The 18,499-nt window shown below is 46.0% G+C and overlaps 1 protein-coding gene across 1 annotated transcript in view; it reads left to right on the top strand.

Annotated features, from left to right (window-relative positions):
* Nucleotides 1-11,453: 11,453 nt before the first annotated feature.
* The window catches only part of LOC311167090 (sp110 nuclear body protein-like), a gene marked incomplete at both ends in the record, with an annotated part of 29,990 nt that continues 22,944 nt past the window's right edge, over nt 11,454-18,499 (top strand). The window contains 8 exons of the mRNA XM_084227898.1: nt 11,454-11,654; nt 13,445-13,613; nt 14,270-14,539; nt 14,848-14,919; nt 15,717-15,800; nt 17,014-17,088; nt 17,828-17,896; nt 18,401-18,495. Of these exons, the coding sequence (XP_084084024.1) occupies nt 11,454-11,654; nt 13,445-13,613; nt 14,270-14,539; nt 14,848-14,919; nt 15,717-15,800; nt 17,014-17,088; nt 17,828-17,896; nt 18,401-18,495 (1,035 nt within the window). The remainder of the gene's footprint in view (nt 11,655-13,444; nt 13,614-14,269; nt 14,540-14,847; nt 14,920-15,716; nt 15,801-17,013; nt 17,089-17,827; nt 17,897-18,400; nt 18,496-18,499) is intronic.

The raw sequence follows: 18,499 nt of genomic DNA, 5'->3' as shown, positions 1-18,499 counted from the left end.
ACACTGGACACTGCTTCAGGTGAGGTAAATGGCCATTTTTGGCCTCAGTAACTCTGTTTTTCCCTGGTTTGTTAAATTAATACCATTATTGTTATTCTCTGAAACTGAGTAGGCTTGCAAATGTGCGCATGGGTGAAGAACTCAGAGAGCGACCCCATATATATAGCATAGACGTGTAGTAGGCTATATCAACTATATTTGTGTAAATGCATTCTAGAACATTCCCAGAATGGCTAAGTCATCTAATGGCACATTTCTCAGAACACATCTGTTGATAAGCAACACATGACTTTGTGCGGCACGCACACACACACACACACACACACACACAGAGAGAAAGCAATAAATAATTATAAGCTTTTCTGGTAACAAGTAGAAATCTCAGAAATATGTAAAGTGTCCTCGGCCAGTTTTAGTGTCCCTTGCTGCCCTGTATTGGCTGGTAGATTCCAGACACAGAAGATAGACAGTGGAGAGCCAGTGCATGTGTATGACACATTGCTCGTATGGAATAAATGGTGCAGGAGAAGAAATGATTGAGCTTGAGAAATACCACCACATAGAAATAAAAGTGTTCACCCCATCCTAATCAAAGCCACTATTTACAATAGCTAAGCTTTGGAAGCAACTCAAATGCCCAAAAATAGATGACTGGATCAAGAAGATGTGGTACATATACACCATGGAATATTACTCAGCATACAAAAAAGATAAACACATGCCATTTGCAGCAACATGGATGGCGCTGGAAGGGCTCATGCTCAGCGAAATAAGCCAGAAAGAAAAAGAAAAAGAAAAATACCAGATGGTCTCACTCAGAGCAGTAATCTAGAAAACCTAAATAAGGGACCAGGAAAAAGAATAACTATAAGAAAGAAAAAGTCAAAATCAACAAACAATTATGAACCAGAGACACACTATGGGGGGGGGGGAGGAGAGATTGGGGTCAAAATAAGGGGGTTGCAATTGTATGGGGAATATAAAAATAAAATTAAAAAAAAAACTACTATAGAGACTTTCACCTGAACCCTCTGGAGAAAACTGAATTTTAAAATGGAACTGATATGATACTGTCTGTGGTGGTTTAAGTGTCAACTTGAAGGGTATTTCGAGATAAGATTAACATTTAAAGTGGTGAACTTTGAGTAAGCAGCCTACTTTCCCCAAAGTGGGTGGGTCTTGTCCAATCAGTTAAAAGCCTGAAAAGAACAAACACTGACCTCTCTGAGGAAGAAGGAATTCTGCAGCACTTGGCTTTCAGACTGGTGCTGCACCATTAGCTCTGCTGGGCCTCTAGTCTGCTGATGACCCACACTGCAGATTTTGCATTTGCCAGTCTCCATAATTGTGTGAGTCAATAAACAGGTAGATAGGTAGACAAATAGATGATAGATGGATAGACAGACAGATGATAGATAGGCAGACAGAAAGATAGATAACAGATAGACAGATACTGCACAGCAACATTTTAGTGAACGATGGTGGTCCCTATATATAGCGTAGATGTGTAGTAGGCTATATCAACTATATTTGTGTAAATGCATTCTAGAACATTCCCAGAATGGCTAAGTCATCTAATGGCACATTTCTCAGAACACATCTGTTGATAAGCAACACATGACTTTGTGCGGCACGCACACACACACACACACACACACATTCTATTGGTTCTGTTTCTCTGGAGAGTCCTGATTGATACAGATTTTTTTAAGGGTACAGAGAAAGCAATAAATAATGATAAGCTTTTCTGGTAACAAGTAGAAATCTCAGAAATATGTAAAAGAGATAGATTTCTCTCATCTGTAACTGCAAAGACAGGAATGGCCTTTTCCATCATAAAATCAGTTCAAAGATGCCTTGGCAAGACTTCAGCCAGCAATAGTCACAAGAATATTAATATAGAGATCCTGTGTGAATATCCACAATTAGGGCACATTCTGTAACTACACGAGTCTGTGGCAGTGTTACAGACATGCAGACCAGATTTCTATGTTTCATCATGACCCTGCCTGGGAAAAATAATTCCTACACTCAAACAGCTTTGTAATTCTGATTCTTACTGGACAAATCATTTCTTCCATTGACAATGTCTTGTAAAACTTCTCTGCATTTCTTAAAGGTATAAAGACTTGTAGGATTTTCTTTTTTATGAGGATCACTGGAGCTTCCCATTCTCTGAATATGCATCAAGATAGACTAAAACTCATTCCTTATTGAGTTTCTTACAAAAAGGATTGGATTCTGGTTAATATTTGATTGAAAGTATATTTTTCCCCCTGTCACTAGAGAGTAAAGGGATTAAAGTAGCAATGACATGGAGAACTAGAATAGATGAGAAATTTAAACCAAAGTCTCAAAGAGAAAGACTGGTCAGAGTGCTAATCACTGTTGTTGACTCGGATGCCCAGGGATCAGAGAAGAGCCCAAGGGTGTCTTGTAGCCCACACAGAACATTTGCATCCAGGCCAGAAGCTAGAGGTTTCTTGAGAAAATATTACTAACTCAGATAAAAGGGTTTCACCTTTAGGCATTTGGGATTTTCCCAGTGAAGTTCATAGGTTTTAAAGTCCATCTGATTAAATGGAGATCAGCTACCTGGAACAGGTGCCACTAGAGCCAGAGGCTAGCAGGAATGCCTCAGTGGTAAGTTTGATGACTTGCTGGAGGCTTAGTGAAGATGCACATGAAGTCAGTCTTAGAATGAACTCCAACCTATTGTGGGTTTTAGTTTCAAGAAACCCATCAGATACTCACAGAGATGAGTCAGGAAAAAACCCCTTGTGCTTCTTGCGAACATGAGAGTAGGGTGGAGAAGAAGGCTTTCGGAAACAGCCCAGTGCATTCCCCATAATAAGCTCCAAAGGTCTACGCCCCAGGAGAAAAATACTTTACCCAAGTTTTAGCTAATCCGAGGAAGGGCAGTTACCAAAATCCACCCTCTGGCCTTCCTGTGTCATCTAAATGGGGTAGGAGAGAAGGAAACAGCTAAAAAGCAAATCACAATTCAAAGAAAGGGGCAAAAAGAAGGACAAGGAAATAAAACAACAGAACACAATATCCAAGCAGGCTGGAGCAGTCTCCAAAGATATCAGAAAGAGAAGAATGAGAAAAGAAAACAGGAGAACTATTGGAAGTAAATAATAACAGTCAAGAATCTTCAGCAATTAATAATAGACAACAAACCACAGACTCAGGAATCTCAACAAATGCCAAACTGGATAGATACCAAATATTTACATGAAGTCATTTCCTATTCAAACTGCGGAAAAGACAAAAAGCTGTTGAAAGTAGCCAAAGTAGGACAGAGGATGTGAGAGAAATTTACCCTTGGAGAGATAAAAATAAAAGCTACAACAGGTTTTGTTATAGGGCAGCCCCGATACAGAACGGGTTGCCTGACTGTGGGTCCTCACTCCACTGCAGGCACACACGAAAGGTTCATAAAAGGTTTATTGACAAGGGAAGGGGAAATGAGGAAATGTACAGCTCAGGGAGAAAAGCGGAAGACAAAGTTTTAAATGCGTCCTACCCTATCGGCCGATCAGGAATCCCAAAATGGTGCTCTGAGAGCTGGCAGCGAGCCAGGAGCCGTGAAGCCAGGAGGCGAGCGACAGAGCGAGAACCCAAGGCCCACGTGTCTGGTTTTTATACCAACCCTGGCTGCTTAACTCCACCCTCAGGTCCCAGCCACCCTCCCTTGGGTGGTGACGGGATTTGTCTTTCCCAATGTCCTGATGGCTTCGGTCTGGAGTGGGGGTGGCGTCCACAGAGCCTGCATGGAAGTAGCTCAGGACATCATTTCCCCCTAACAGTTTCTCATCAGAAACCATGCCAGAAAAGATTTATTAGTAAAGCTAGTAAAGAAAGTGAAAAGAAACCATGCTAGTAAATATCAAAATATATAAAGCAATAAAAGAAAAAACACCAGTGCAAACTTTTATATCTTTTGAAAGTAACTTTCAAAGAGAAGGAGAAATAGATTTTCTCAAACAAAAGCTAAAATAATTAATTACAAGAAGACTTACCCTGCAGAAGAAAATTGACGTTAAGTCAGAAATTCAGACTTACATAAAGAAAGGAAAAACATCAGGGAAGGAACACATGTAGCTATCATTTTTTTTCTATTCTAAATTTATATAAGAGATAACTACTGGCTCAAAGTAATAATAAAAACATATGATTAAAGTGTATAGATAAGCAACCTGACTGATAGCAATGCTTGCAAAGACAGGGGAAAGGTATTTTTGACATTTTGTTATACATCATTATCCATGATAAAACTTAAAGCAGATATGAAAAAAAATAAAGTGGTAGTAAGCAAGGTAAAAAAAAAAAAGTAATTTTAAAAATAACAAAATGAGTATAACCAGCTGTAAAAATATATTGTAACCTCTAGGGAAACCACTAAAATTGTTTTAAAAGAGGTATAATTGATAAGCTGAGAGAGAAGATAAAATGGAATCACAAAATGCTCATGAAAAGGGTAGAAAAGAAAGAGAAAAAATAGTAACAAAGACAAGTACAATGAATAGAAAATAGTTACAAACATGGTAGTTGTTAATCCAACTACATGAATAATCATTTTAATTGTGAATGTTCTAAATATGCCAATTAAGAGAGACTGAGAGAATTTCTAAAAACCATCCAATTATATGCTATCTATAATAAACCCACTTTAATCATAGAAGCACAGGTTAAAAGTAAAGGGATGGAGAAAAATATACAATGCCAACATTACTTGAAGGAAAACTCTAGTAGCCACATTAATTTCAGACAAAGCAGACTTCAGCACAGGGAAAACTGTCAGGGAGGTGGAGGGGGATTATATAATGCTAAAGTGGTCAATTTCTCCGGGGAGACAGAGAAATCCTTCATATGTATATAGTTAGCAAGTGAGCTTCAAAGAAACAAAATTGATAGAAATATAAGGAGAAATAGACAAATCCACTAATATCACTGGGGACTCAATACCCTATTTTAGTAATTGATAGATCAATCAGGCAAAAATATCAGTAAGAAGACAGTGATCTTGTTAGGGGGAAAGGATGTCCTGAGCTAATCCCATGCAGGCTCTGTGGACGCCACCCCCACTCCAGACCGAAGCCATCAGGACATTGGGAAAGACAAATCCCGTCACCACTAATGGGAAGGTGGCTGGGACCTGAGGATGGGGTTAAGCAGCCAGGCGTGGTATAAAAAACCAGACACGTGGGCCTTGGGTTCTCGCTCTGTCGCTCTCCTTCTGGCTTCACGGCTCCTGGCTCGCTGCCAGCTCTCAGAGCGCCATTTGGGATTCCAGATCAGCAGATTGGGTAGGACGCAGTTAAACTCTGTCTCCCACTTTTCTCCCTGAGCTGTACATTTCCTCACTTGCCCTTCCCTTGTGAATAAACCTTTTATTAACCTTTCGCGTGTGCCTGCAGTAGAGCATGGATAAGTCCTTTCAAGTGCGCGGGTGAGGACCCACAGTCAGGCACCCCGTTTTGTATCGGGGCTGCCCTGTAACAATCTGAATAGCATCATCAATCAATTTAATCGAATTGACTTTTATAGTCTATTTTGTTCATAACAAAATATACATATCCTTCAAGGTCACATGGACTATATACCAAAATATGCTCTATTTTGCACTATAAAACACATTGTAACAAATTTAAAAGGATATGTTATTTGAAAAATATGTTCTCAGACCATAGTGGAATTAAAGTACAAATAACAAAAAGATAGTTGGAAAGTCCTAAAACACTTGGAAATTAAACTGCACAGTTTAGCAACAAAGAAGAAATCGCAAGTGAAATTTTAAAGTATTTTGAACCAAATGAAAATAAAAGCACAATTTCCAAAAGTGTATGGAATTCAGCAAAAGCAGTGCTTAGCGGGACACGAACAATTTTAAATACATATATTTGAAAAAAGATCTAAATCAATAATCTAAGCTTCCACCTAAGTAAACTAGAAAAAAGAGAGAAATGTAAGTCTTATGCAAGCAGAAGGAAAGAAATTATGAAAACGAGGGTAGAGATCTATGAAACTGAAAACAGGAAAAATGAGAGAAAAATCAATGAAACCCCAAACTGATTTTTGGTAAATCAGAAAATAGGAGCAGAGGCAGCACCTGCTAACCCCTTTCATGAAGTCTGCCACTTCTCAGCACCTTCCTTTTCCTGCTTGAAGACCAAGGACTGGCTGAACTTAGAGCTCCATGGGTTCATCTTCCCATCTCCTGTGGCCAGGAGCAGTGGGGCTGGGTGCCCAGGTGCCACCTGGCTGTTGCCCTAGCAAGGCTTACGCCTTCTTGGGGACCAGCCAGCACCAGAAATCTGAGTTGAAGGTGTGTCCATGCACATTTACGCTGCCTAAATTTTTATCAGCAAAAATATGTTGGCATACTTGTCTTGTATTTTTAAAAGGTAAATTTCCTCCTTCTCTAGCCAGATGTGCACCACCCACATACTGAAACACTAACAACAGGGACTCTCCCCACCTGCCTGTGCCTGCCCATTCAACCCCTGTAGTTTCACTTCCTCCGATCAAGGGTTCAGAGACTCTGAGTCTGCTGCTGAGCCCGCCACCACAGATTGGCTCTGGCCAAACTGGTAGCCAACTAACGGTCCAGGAATGGGAAAAAGTTGCCAATAGGCATTAGATTCAATAGGCATTTGCTCATTTTTCTAAAAAGATCTTTCCTGGACAAAGTTTTTGGGGGGATAGGGAAAGAGGAAGGAGAGTGGGATACATGGAAGATTTAGAGGGTGGGGGAATCTCCCACCCCTGCACCCAGGCCTCGGCAGGGCCCCGGAGTTTCAACATTCACATGTGGGGCAATGACATGTGATGATGCGTGAAGCCACCCCCGGGCTAATCCCCTGCAATTTAAAAAATCTGATTCCTTCATTATTTATATATAACCCTGTTCTGTTGTGTACCTGTGGGATGAGGCTGGGTACCCAGAAATAACAGAGACACCGACCTTAAAAGAGATGAAGGACAAGAAGAGCTGCAGCCAAACAGTGGGGTCCACCGCTGTCTTCTGCTGGCCCCACTGGGCCAAGTAAGGTCTATGCTTCCTCGGTGACTTGCCAGCGCTCTGAAGAGAAGCTAGAATTCATCCAGCCCTGGGGCCAGGCACCCTGTCACAGGGTAAAGAAAAGTGAAATCCCCAAGCTGTGTGCCTGACCCATCACCCAATCTCCAAGGCGGGTCTCAGACCCAGGGAGGAGGAGCCGGGTCAAGTCAGGGTGTTCCTCATGCAAAAGAAAGAGGGCGATGTTTGACTCAACCCGAAAGTCCATTTGACTCAAACCAATCAAAGTTGTTTAGAAGTGGCAGAGTTTACATGGGAGGAAGTGACCTCCACACTGGCCCGTTGATGAGGCGACATGCAAAGGAAGAGGAAGTGCCAGCCATTCTGGAACTTTTGCGGCTCTGGGCTGGCTGGGTGTGGCTGTTAATCTGCACTGAACCGGCTAAGCCCAGTGTTCAGACACAGGCTGGAGACAACCCAACGCATTGCAAAGCAAGGAGGATGGTCTTCAAATTTTTGGAAAGGCCAGAAGGAACCAAACCAACTTCTGCAATTTTTCTTGAGTTTTCTTGAATTTTCAAAATTTTCTTGAATACGTGAGCACTCTGCAAATGCCGGCAGGAGCAATTGGGGAAAAACTGAGCTTCAGCTAGTCTCTGAAATCTCAAGGAGGGTGATGACAGGTTTCTCATTGAATGGGGAAAGGGTTTGGAACAGGGTCACCTAGAACTTAAAGGCCAGAGAGATCCAGCTAATAAGCATGTTACATTTACGTTTGCACATAAAATTTTCACTTATATGGCCCTCATTCCGCAAAGGATTTGAAGTAACTTACCAAAACACACTATGTCAACGTGAAGCTGAGAAACACAAAAAATGAGAGCAAAGAACAAATAAAACCAACGAAACCCGAGGACTAGAAACCCAGGCAGACACTGCCTCAGAGAGAGGGGAGCGGGAGTCAGAGCATCAGACCTGGGAGTCGAGGCAGGTGAGGACCAGGAAGCCAGAGCAAAGTTGAGCGTTTCCAAAGTCTCACCCTTTGCTCACTGTGATGTGCAAAAGATGTCATTTGTCAAGAAGCACATATTGCACGTTTCCATTTAGGAAACATCTGGGCAAAGTACTAGGCAGCACTTTGGTGGCAGCCTGATGCTGGGGCGGGGAGGACCCACTGGGGCTTTCCAGGGTGACGGAAATGGTGTCTGTCTTCATCGTGGCTGTGACTCCAGTTGTTAAAACTCATCAGAGTCATGGAGTGAGATCCTGAAATATCAAGCAGACCCTTGGCAAAGTTCTAGAACAGGAGAACTACAGAGAGGGCACTGGAAGGAAACCACAGATATTATCCCAAAATTAATAAAGATGTAAGAAAATAATTAAATAATTAAAAATAAATTAAAATATTCATTCAGCTGTACACTTCTGATGAATGTGTTTTATACCTCAATTAAGTGAAGCTAAAAAGAACTACATGGCGCCTCAGGGGCCCTAGAACGTGGCACATGTGTGAGGTGACTGTCCATTTCCCGCCATCACCGAGGGGTCACTGCCAGTCCCTTGCTAGAAGCACCTGAGTCTTTAATCACCTCATTTTCTACTTTATTGATTTCTGGCTGAGTTGACATGCTGTTCCCACTCTGGCTTTCTTTTCCACAGGAAGCCCAGGAGCCGTCTTGCTGATGCAGGTCTGCCTTGAGTCAAGCCTTTTTTGGCCCTAGAACTGCTTCTCACTATTTTTCTGTGGGTTTGAATGAGGGTATCCTGGTCAGAGGAACCTCGGGTTTCATTAAGGTTAAACAGATTCCCATATGTGGGGATTTCTCACAGCCCCTATGTGCCAGTGTTCATGAGAATTCTTTAAAAGAGGCATTCTCCACCTTCCCTGCTATCGTGGTTGTTCTAGAATCTTCTCCTGCTTCTGCCTCTGCCTTAGACCAACTGCCTGCCTGGCTCCCGGCCCCTTTCCTGCCTGCAGGTGTGCCTGCTTTGGTGAGATTTCAGTTTATATTCAGGTTCCCGCTTATTTCCATTTCCTTATTTTATTTTCAAATTTGTCTGGCCAAATCATAGGTATTTCTGAGCTACCTCATCATCACCCCTTTAGTTTTTTGTTTGCTTTCTAGAAGAAGGGATGATTTTTGTTAAATTTATCCAGTTGGATAACTGCAGCCACCATCACGATGTAATTTTGGAACATTTTCATCACTGCAGAGAGTCCAAAAGGAAGACCATCCGGGCTAGGGAGGGAGCGGGCGGATGCTGGCGTCCCAGTTCTGTGGACACTGGGGCTGGACCCCTGTGTCCTCTCCCGCTCTGTGCTTCCCTCTCCAGCCTGCTCCTAATTGGCAGCAAGCCCCCCCAACCTCCCCAAATGCACTTAGTCAGATAGCAGGCCTGGCCCTGCCCTCAGCTTCCTGCCCTGAAGCTCCAGTTACTTTCACTTTCCTTTCCTCTGAAGCTGGGCTCCACTGGCCGTGGTGAGGCACTGGCTTCCTGCTCATGTACAGCTACTCCCTCCCTGCCTCGCCGAGGGAGACATCCCCGCTGATCACGGGACCTGGAAAGGGGCAGGAGCAGCACCCAGGTGCGTCTTCATCCCATGACTTGATTCTTCCTTTTGGGGGATTAGGCTTGTGGAGTTGATTTCCTGGCAGCAGTGGGTGGAAACTCAACTATTTAAACTGTGAGCGTCTCTCTTTCTAACATAGTGTTTTCCAAAGAAATACAGGGAGTGGCAGGAATTTCATAGAGGACAGTTTAAAAAAAGGACAGATCGGGGGTTTGGGGAAGGAGACACACATCTTGTCTCATTTCCCCTAAAGTCTACCCTGTCATTTTGGGGAGATGAGATTTGCTCTCCACCCACCTCGTCCACGCCCGAGTCTGCTTCTGTCCCAAACCGGCTACCAACTCACTCATTGTCCATCATGCAAATGGCTACGTGTGATTGGGGAGCTGGTAGAAATGAGAGAACAAGAGGTACATTTAATAGCTTCACCAGGGAATCTTGAACTTTTTAGATTTTTTTCTTTAAGCCCATTCATGATTATTGCGTTGAAATGAATCCCTTGCAGAATTTGAAACTCAAGGATGATGATGATTATTTTCTATCTTAGCCAACCTGATAGGCAAACACGTCTTTATTTATACTGTTCTAATAGCGAGTTCCCAGTTTTTTATGTACTGATTGCCCATTTGACTTAATTGCTTGTTTATATATTCTGCTTTTTGTTCTATGTGGATGTTGGCCTTTAAGGCATACACTGCAATGCTCATAAGAAGAGTCCCCTCCCCCAGAACAGGCAGGAAGATGATAAAAATCAGACAGTCCTATATGAGGTGCAATATCATGCACCGGTGGAAATGGGGTTTGGGTCAGATGAGCTCTGCTTTGCCAAATGCCTGGAGTAGTGACTTACTTCATCTGCCTCACTTCACCCTTGTCAGTCCTAACAGGTGAAGAATGAGAACCATAGCAATGTTCTGCTCTGAAAATTGTCTGAATGTGGCCGCAGAGCCCGTTCCTCTTCTTAGCAGGTGTTCATCCTGGCTGTGTGCTCATGCATGCTGCACCCTCCCCAGGCGTCCTGCGGATATAGATTCCCCTCCCATCTGCTGTCTCAGGATTTCTTCATGATTATAGACCCTCTGTGGGATCTTTTCTAGATTATTCTTTTCACATATATATTATGTATACATTCATGTACATGCAATCACACAATATCAATATGTGTGTACACGTGTATTTAATACTTCATATATTTCTCTTTTCAGTCAAACTTATAGTATTCAGGAGTGAGAAGAGACAGGGACGTTCGAGCTGCCCTTGGGATTAAATCCCTACAAATCCATCATGAATCACAGCTCAATTCTGTCTTCGACACAAACTGAAGTTGGAAAAATTGGACTTATGTTTGCTTCGTTGTTTCAAATCTCTAGGTGGTTGAATTGTCTATTAGTGCTTTTCTTCCCCAGATAATTTGTCAAGAATGCCATAGGTAAATTCTCATCTAATATAACTTCTGGTATTTTCTCATACCTTGTAAATGTTCACTTTTTACAATGTTGCGTGGGCACAGAAAAAGCAGCAGTGTGTTGTGAGAGATGAGGTTGAGACACCAAAATCTGGCATGTAGGAAGCTCTCAGTCAATGTTAACTCTTTTTAATATCCGCCTGATGATTACTAGCAGCCTCGTGAAGATTCAGCGCCATATTGTTGGTCACTTTCATTCCCCTTTACAGCTGGATGTTACCATTGCTTCCTGCATCCAAGAATCACTTAAACACACAGTGCTTTGCTAGCAGACACCCTTGGGGCCAAAATACCGGTTTCTAGAAGACTATTGCCTGCAGAGAGCAGTTCCCCAAGCTCCTCAGAGTCTTTGCTTTTCTTTCTTCTCATGCCCCTTCCATAGGATCTTCACCATGACCAGGGTCTTGGAAGAGGCTCTTCACCAGCACTTCACATGCAAGAAGCTGGAGATTGCCTATGCCATACACAAGCCATTCCCCTTTGTTGAAAGCCTGCTAGACAATGCCTTCATCACTGAGAACTTCTACAGGGTAAGTTGTGTTGGCTGCTTTCCCATGGCAGCCCAGCCCCCACCAAGAATCCTGATTATCAAGGCCTACAATCAAACCCAAACCCACAGTACTCCTAGAGTTTAAAGGTCAGTCCCAAATGTTCATGATCAGAGGGGCGGGGGGGTGCGTGGCAGGAGCTGCCATAACAATGACCACAATCCAGGTGGCTTCAAACTGCAGAAACTTATTCTCTCATAGTTCTGGAGCCCAGAAGTCTAAAAGTAAGTTGTTGGTAGGGTTGATTCTTTCTAGAGGTTCTGAGGGAGAATTCGATGTCAGACATTTTTCTATTTTCTGGTGGTGCCATCAGTCTTCATATTCCTGGACCTGTTGGAAGCATCACTTCAATCATTGTTTCCACCCCAACATTGCCTGCTCCTTCTTTGTATTTTCTTTCTCTTCTTTTATAAGGACACTTCATTAGGCCAAGGGTCCACCCTAATCCTGGATGATCTCATCACAAGATTTTTATCTTAATTGTATCTACAAAGACCCTTTTCCCAAGTAAGGTCACATTCACAGATTGCAAGTGGACATATCTTTGGGGGGAAGAAGGAACTGCTTAGCCCACTAAGGGCACCATCCTAGTTCCTAAGAGCTTATCACCCACAGATAATTCAATGTGAAGCAAGGTAGACATTGGGAGATGTGCTACGTGGATAAAAATGGCACTGATTTCACAGCGTTTCCGGAGCTCAGGCCCAGGGAAGTGCCAGAGTGATAAAGCACCTTCTCCAGCCTGGACCTGGCTGACTTCAGCTCCTTTTCAGATCACAGCCAGAAGTGACCCCTCTGGGGACCCCCTGACCTACTCATCTATTAAGACCCCCTCACTGCTCTCTCACAGTAACCTATGCTTCCTCTTTATAACACCTCTCAACAGTCACCAAGTATTCATCTCAGTTGTGCTTATTACTTAATACCCACCTTCTCCACCTAACAGTGCCCCTCCTCTGGTTGGGGAGCACCATGCTGACCTTCCCCATTGTTATGCACACAAGGAGGGGCTCACCACCCTCAGGGGGTGCCCAGTAAGTATTCTGCATCAGTTCTCTGCTAGCATGTTTCTCCTTTTGGCCGCCTCTCAGCAAGAGGAGCTCTTCTGATGGTTTCCCTGTTCAGGACATCTCAAGTCCAAAATAAAGAGAGTGAGCAGAAGTTATTGCACAATCATCACAATTGCCAATTGTGGCCCACCTCTAGATCTATTGCCTGACAGGATGAATTACACAGTAGCAGCCTTTGACTCCACTCTTCCCTTAAAATTTCTCTCTTCCCTCAAAGACACCTAAAAACAACGGTCACAGGGCCTCCCTGGTGGCCTAAGGGTTAAGTATCAGCACTGTCACTGCTACTGCCTGAGCTTGATCCCCAGACAGGGAGCTGACCCACATGGGGCAGCAGACCTCTCCTGTCCTGCCTGCTGCTCCCCTCAGCAGTGTATTTCAGTAGATCCGCCTGTTCTGCTCCCCATTTGTCTCTGGTGAATCTTCTCACCCCCCCACCCCCCATACCTCTGGCCTACACACCAGTTCTTCTATGCAAAAAAAAAAAAAAAAGCCTCATAAAGCAGACAGATTTTTTTTAAAGAAGCCTAAAATATTTACTGCTGTGACTACTAGAATTCCACGTCCCGGTGAATGTGAAGTTTCAAAAGCAAATACGTGACTTCTCGACTTCAGGAAATTTGACTAGACATTTTATGCAAATTGCTTCTTAAAAGACCAAAATAGCTTTCTAACAACCTTGAAAACCACAATGTATCATAATAGTAATAAGCCTCCATTCCATTTTATAATCATTTGTAATGATCCTTTGTTCCTTTTTTAAAGGAATCTCTGGAAGCCTATAGAAATCTGGTCCCTGTGTCTCAGGTGATCTACAACATTCTCGCCAAACTGGAGAAGACATTTAACCTGTCACTTCTGAAGACACTGTTCCGACCCCTTCACCTGTATGAGTACCCCAAACTGAAGAGGACTTTTAAGAGCTTCCATGATGGTACTGGCTTCTCGGATAGCATTTGGGCTATAGAAGGGAGGCAGGTAGCTGTGCTAGGCTTGGGTTGGCTCTACCCTGTGGAATCTGCACTTTCACTGCCCACTCTCTCTCTGGAAAGGTAAGGCCCAAGCTCTGCATGGGGACTCGGGGGTGGGAGGAAAGTTGCAGTGGCCAGATTAGAGGGTTTGGGGTATGGAAGCTGCAACTGCAGAAATAAACAGAAAGCAGAATATAAACCATGGGAGGGAATTAATATGTTCTCTTATTTGCCCCAGAGAGATGTAATGTGTTCTTCTTGGAAAACAGAGACCACTATTACCATGACAGCTCTGTAGATAGTTGCCTTAATTCTGACACCCAAATGAAAGAAAATTAGATCCCCAGGGGTAAGTCAAACTCAACTTTATGTGTGAAGTCACTTTGGTATTAGACCCGAGGTCTGGTGCCATTTTTAAAGCACTGAATGCCCAAATCAGGTAAATAGACTAGGCAGGGGCCACACCGAGGATGCTAAGGGTGAGCTGGTTCTATGCACCTGGGGGAGAAGGAATGACATGGCGCCCCTTACGCTCTTGGGAATCACGTATAAGGAAATCCCCTTTGCCAAAGAATTCAGAGGCTCCGGGGTCTGACCTGAGTCCCTTCACCAATCCCAGTTGTCAATTCCCACGGAGGCTGGAGCAGACTCGCAGCCGTCCTCGACCTGGATGACACAGCAGAATGGAGCTCCCACCAGCCCAGGCTGCTGCCACTGCCCACACCCCAGCAGCCCTCATCGAGCCTCCCACCCCAGCCGCCCGCCGTCACTAAGCCCGAAGGATCTAAGCCTGAAGGATCCACACCGCACAGCACTGAGATCCTGGGTGAACAGCCCAGCCCCGCAGCGGCCACCTCCCGACTCATCGGGGAAGGGAGGCTCACCCCAGGTGAGAAACAGGGATGCCCTCCGCCTGGCACCCCTGGCCTTGTGTGGTGACCAGGTCTTGAAGGCCGGGGTCTCGTATTTTTCTTGATCTGTTTTCCACATACCACTTGCCACATACAACCCCTACAAGAAGGATTAGGGGTCACAGGGGCCTGGCTTAGTCCTAAAGCCCAGAACACCTGCTTCCCAGCCTGCACCGTCCAACGCTCCACCCTTGGACCTGGTGCTCAGCCTGCCCTGGGGTTCTCACCCTTCACTCACTGCCCTGACCCCTGTAATGATTTTGCTTCCTCTCTTCCATGACCAAAGACAACCTCGCGTCCCAAGTAAATGATGGAGACTCGCCAGAGAAGCCCGGCGCCCGCCCTGACTCTGTGCAAGGTAGTGTTTCGTGGGCTCACCCGCCTAGCTCAAGGAGCCGCCCAGCCAGAGGGCTGAGGCAGGAACCAGGGGGAAAGAACTGGGGTGACAAAGGAAAAGCAGAGGGGGACGCATGCAGTGACGGGGGGCGGGACCGCGCATCAGGAAGGCCACCAGGGCCAGCTGCGGCTGAGATGTCCTGTGTCCCTGCCTGACCATGGTAGCAATCGGACCCGAACCGCAGGGCTGGTGCAGCTCGCCCGCCCGCGCCCGGCCTTCCCTGTCAACCATATTCATGTCTATGTGGTTGGATGCTAAGAGGATTGTCCTTGCAGTCATTAAAACAGATGATCCAGTATCTCAAAGTCAGCTGGACCTGATGTAACTTCTAATGCTGTGTCCCCTGAGCCATCACGGAAGGAGGCTGATCACAGGCAATGTAACCTGGCAAATAACTGGGCGCTGCCAACGGGGCGCTGCCCAAGAGGAACCGTGCAGCTGAGCCTCCAGCGCTAGGAGAAGGGTCCTTCGGGTCCAAATGATGCTAATCCAAACCAGAGCGGTTGACATGATCCAGAAGTTAATAACAACGGAAGGGTTCGTTTTCTAGAATTTCTAAAGATAAAAGCCACCACCGCGGACCATCACTGAAGCAGCAATGGAAAGGCCACGACTTGCACTCCCGCTGTCCTACCCTCACTAGACTTTGGTTGGCACCGTCCGATTCACTGGATAGAATAGATTGTTCTCGCTCCTCTGCCCTCTGGTTCCTGTTTGCTGGTCCTAGGATCTAAAATGCCTTTTCTCCCTCTGTTCAGTGTCCAGTGACAAACCAGCCCCCCAAGGGAAAGATGAAGAAGATGCTCCAGAGATGCCCAGTGCACCCTCGGGCCCTGTGCCAAGTAAGCCTGACTTGGACAGCCTCGCTTGCCTTAGTTGTCGTGCCTCCCGAGAAGACGAGCTTCTGACTGCTCACCCAGCCCTCAGGGGTCTGACCAGGCAGGAGCCCCAAGTTCCTGAATGGAGCACAGGGAGATGAGTCTAGGGAGGTAGACTGGGAGGGGACGGCGATATAGAGGACAGGACCCCACTAGTAGCCACTGGACCCAGGCCCTGAACACCCCCCAGGGGGTCTGCAAAGGGGCGACCATCACCTGCCAGGAGGTGCTGTGGTGGGCGCCCCAGAGAAGGGGCAAGAGCCCGAGCTGGGCAGGAACTTTGATAGCTGCTCTCTGGGCCTCTCCAGGAGGGGATGCAAAGGGAAGCACGTTTGGGCCTCGTGCTGAGCCCGAGGGATGGGCTGGGGATGGGCCGCCCAGCCCCTGCCCGGTTGTGGGGAACTCCCACTTTCAACCCCACCCCTTCTATATTGTTTGAATTTTTAAGAGTTGATCTTATGAACATAACTTGAAATGCAACTACTTAATTAAAAGGTCCAATGACCACTGACTGCCTCCCTGCTCTTAAGAAGCCAGAATTTGAGATGAATCTCATAGGGTTGTAAATGAGAAGTGGACATTTCCCCACATGGACCTTTATTTGCTCTGGCTGCAAGCCCTCTGTCCTTCCTATGCAGCAAAAAAGAAGAATTTTGCTTTTATTTGCCCTCAGCCACACTAGCCAGCGCAGGCCAGCTTCTGCTTTCCTCGGCAGCCCTTGTGTCCAGAAATCTGAGACTCTGGCCTCCTCCACAGTTTCTCAAGGTGAAGAGAATCACAGATACAGCGTTGTAAGACGCGCCATTCAGAGACCTCTAAGCAATGACATGTATTTTTCAAATGGCGAAAGCGTTCCCCTTCCTGTGGCCGTCAGGATTCAGGGTCCCGGCTCACCAGGCTCTCAGCCTCATTCCCTGAGGGGGGTGGCCACCAAGCACCCCAGTATTTCTCCTCTGAGGAGTAAGGGGACCTTCTCGAGCAGGGTCAAACTGAGCCCCTCACGGACAATCACCCTGGTTCACTATGACCATCATGCTGGTCCCAGTAACTTGTGGATCAAATCGAGACAGAGCCAGGGCCTGCGCCCGGCAGATCCCAACGCCGCGCTCTGCGCCCATTGGTCTCCCTCGCACCTTCAGCCCATGCCAGCCTCTGAACTGAACTGTACTTTTTTCAGTGATAAGAGAAGATTCTCTTGAACCAAATGACTCAAAAGAGCCCCAGGAGGTGCCCCCCGAAACTCCCAAGAAAGGTAAGGAGTGTCTTTCTCCTCTGTCAGGTGGGTGAACTTGGAGCTGTTTTCTGCTTTTCTGATTAGTTTGTGTTCTAAGCACCTCCGGTGTGGTTACAGCGACCCGCTTCCCATCCACTGCACCTTCTTCTAAGGCCTTCATGACAATTAGCGGGAAAACAGAGGCCCATTGAAATATGCACCCCTGGAATCACCTGTGCGGCAGCCATCAAGGTCTTCTACACCCACAGCAGCTCAGAGAGCTGGCTGCACGCATCTCTGCCCATAGCTGAAAGCTAGATCTGCAAGAGGACACAGCTTTCTGTGGAACATTCCACAGACAAGGTGAAACATTCCCTGCCATCACCCAGCTCGTGGCAGAAGGCAGGCTGGGGGCCACCCCTTGCAGCCCTGCCCAGCCAGCCCCCATGGTCTCCTTTGAGTCCTAACCACTCCCATGAGACACTCACTTCCTCTTTCACTCATCACAGTCCGCTGGCCTCCCAGCAGGCCATGAGGCTGGTTTCGAGGCTGTACAGTCATCACAAAACCCACCACCACCCCCACACCTTCACATCCACGTGGACGACTGGCCCGTCCGACACTCTCTCTCCCACTGGCTTTTCCACGAGCAGCACTGCTAGGGACCTCCTGGCCTCTATGGTTTGAAGACCAAAAGTGAAAACTAAAACTTGTTGACACAGAAGATGGCAGATCTAGTGTGTGGTTATCCAAGGCTGTCCGTGTCCTCTCTTTTTAGGAAAGAAGAGAAAAAGAAGTACTTCGTCAAGTTCAAGAAAGAGAGACCATAAAAAAAGCCTCCCAAGAGGTAAGACGAGAGTACAGAGGAGGCTGAAGCCTGGAGGCTGCTCGTGCTTATTGGTCAAGGGGTGGGAAGTTCAATGTTATCTAAAAGCAGTGGGGAGGGCCTCCCTGGTGGCGCAGCGGTTGAGCGCTGGGTTGCGAAGCTGCCCGCAGCCTCTGCAGTGCTGGGGTGCTAGTTTGATCCCCGGCTGCTCCACCGGAGGAGGGTCCCACATGGCGTGCAGACCTCTCCTGCCGCCCACTGCTCCCCTCAGCAGTGTACTTCAGTAGATCTGCCTGTTCTGCTCCCCATTTTGTCTCTGATGAATCCTCTCACCCCCTGCACCTCTGGCCTGTACCCTAGTTCTTGTATGCATAAACAAACAAGTCTTTAAAAAATAAAATAAAATTAGAACAGTGAGCACAGGGGCACAGAGACCTCAAAGTGTGGGGCCTGGGCAACAGAAGCAGGTCACGAATGGGTGATGGGGACACCCAATTAAAACTAATCACAAACATGATCTGCCAGGGGCAGCCTCACCTGACCCTGAAATCCAAGAGCAGCCCCAAGTGGGGGATCAGGAAACTCCCTGGAAGGATGACTTTGCTGGGAAACCATGGAAAGTGA

Source organism: Talpa europaea (genome assembly GCF_964194135.1).
Source record: "Talpa europaea genome assembly, chromosome: 1".
Taxonomy (NCBI): domain Eukaryota; kingdom Metazoa; phylum Chordata; class Mammalia; order Eulipotyphla; family Talpidae; genus Talpa; species Talpa europaea.
This window is presented reverse-complemented; position numbering and strand designations above follow the sequence as displayed.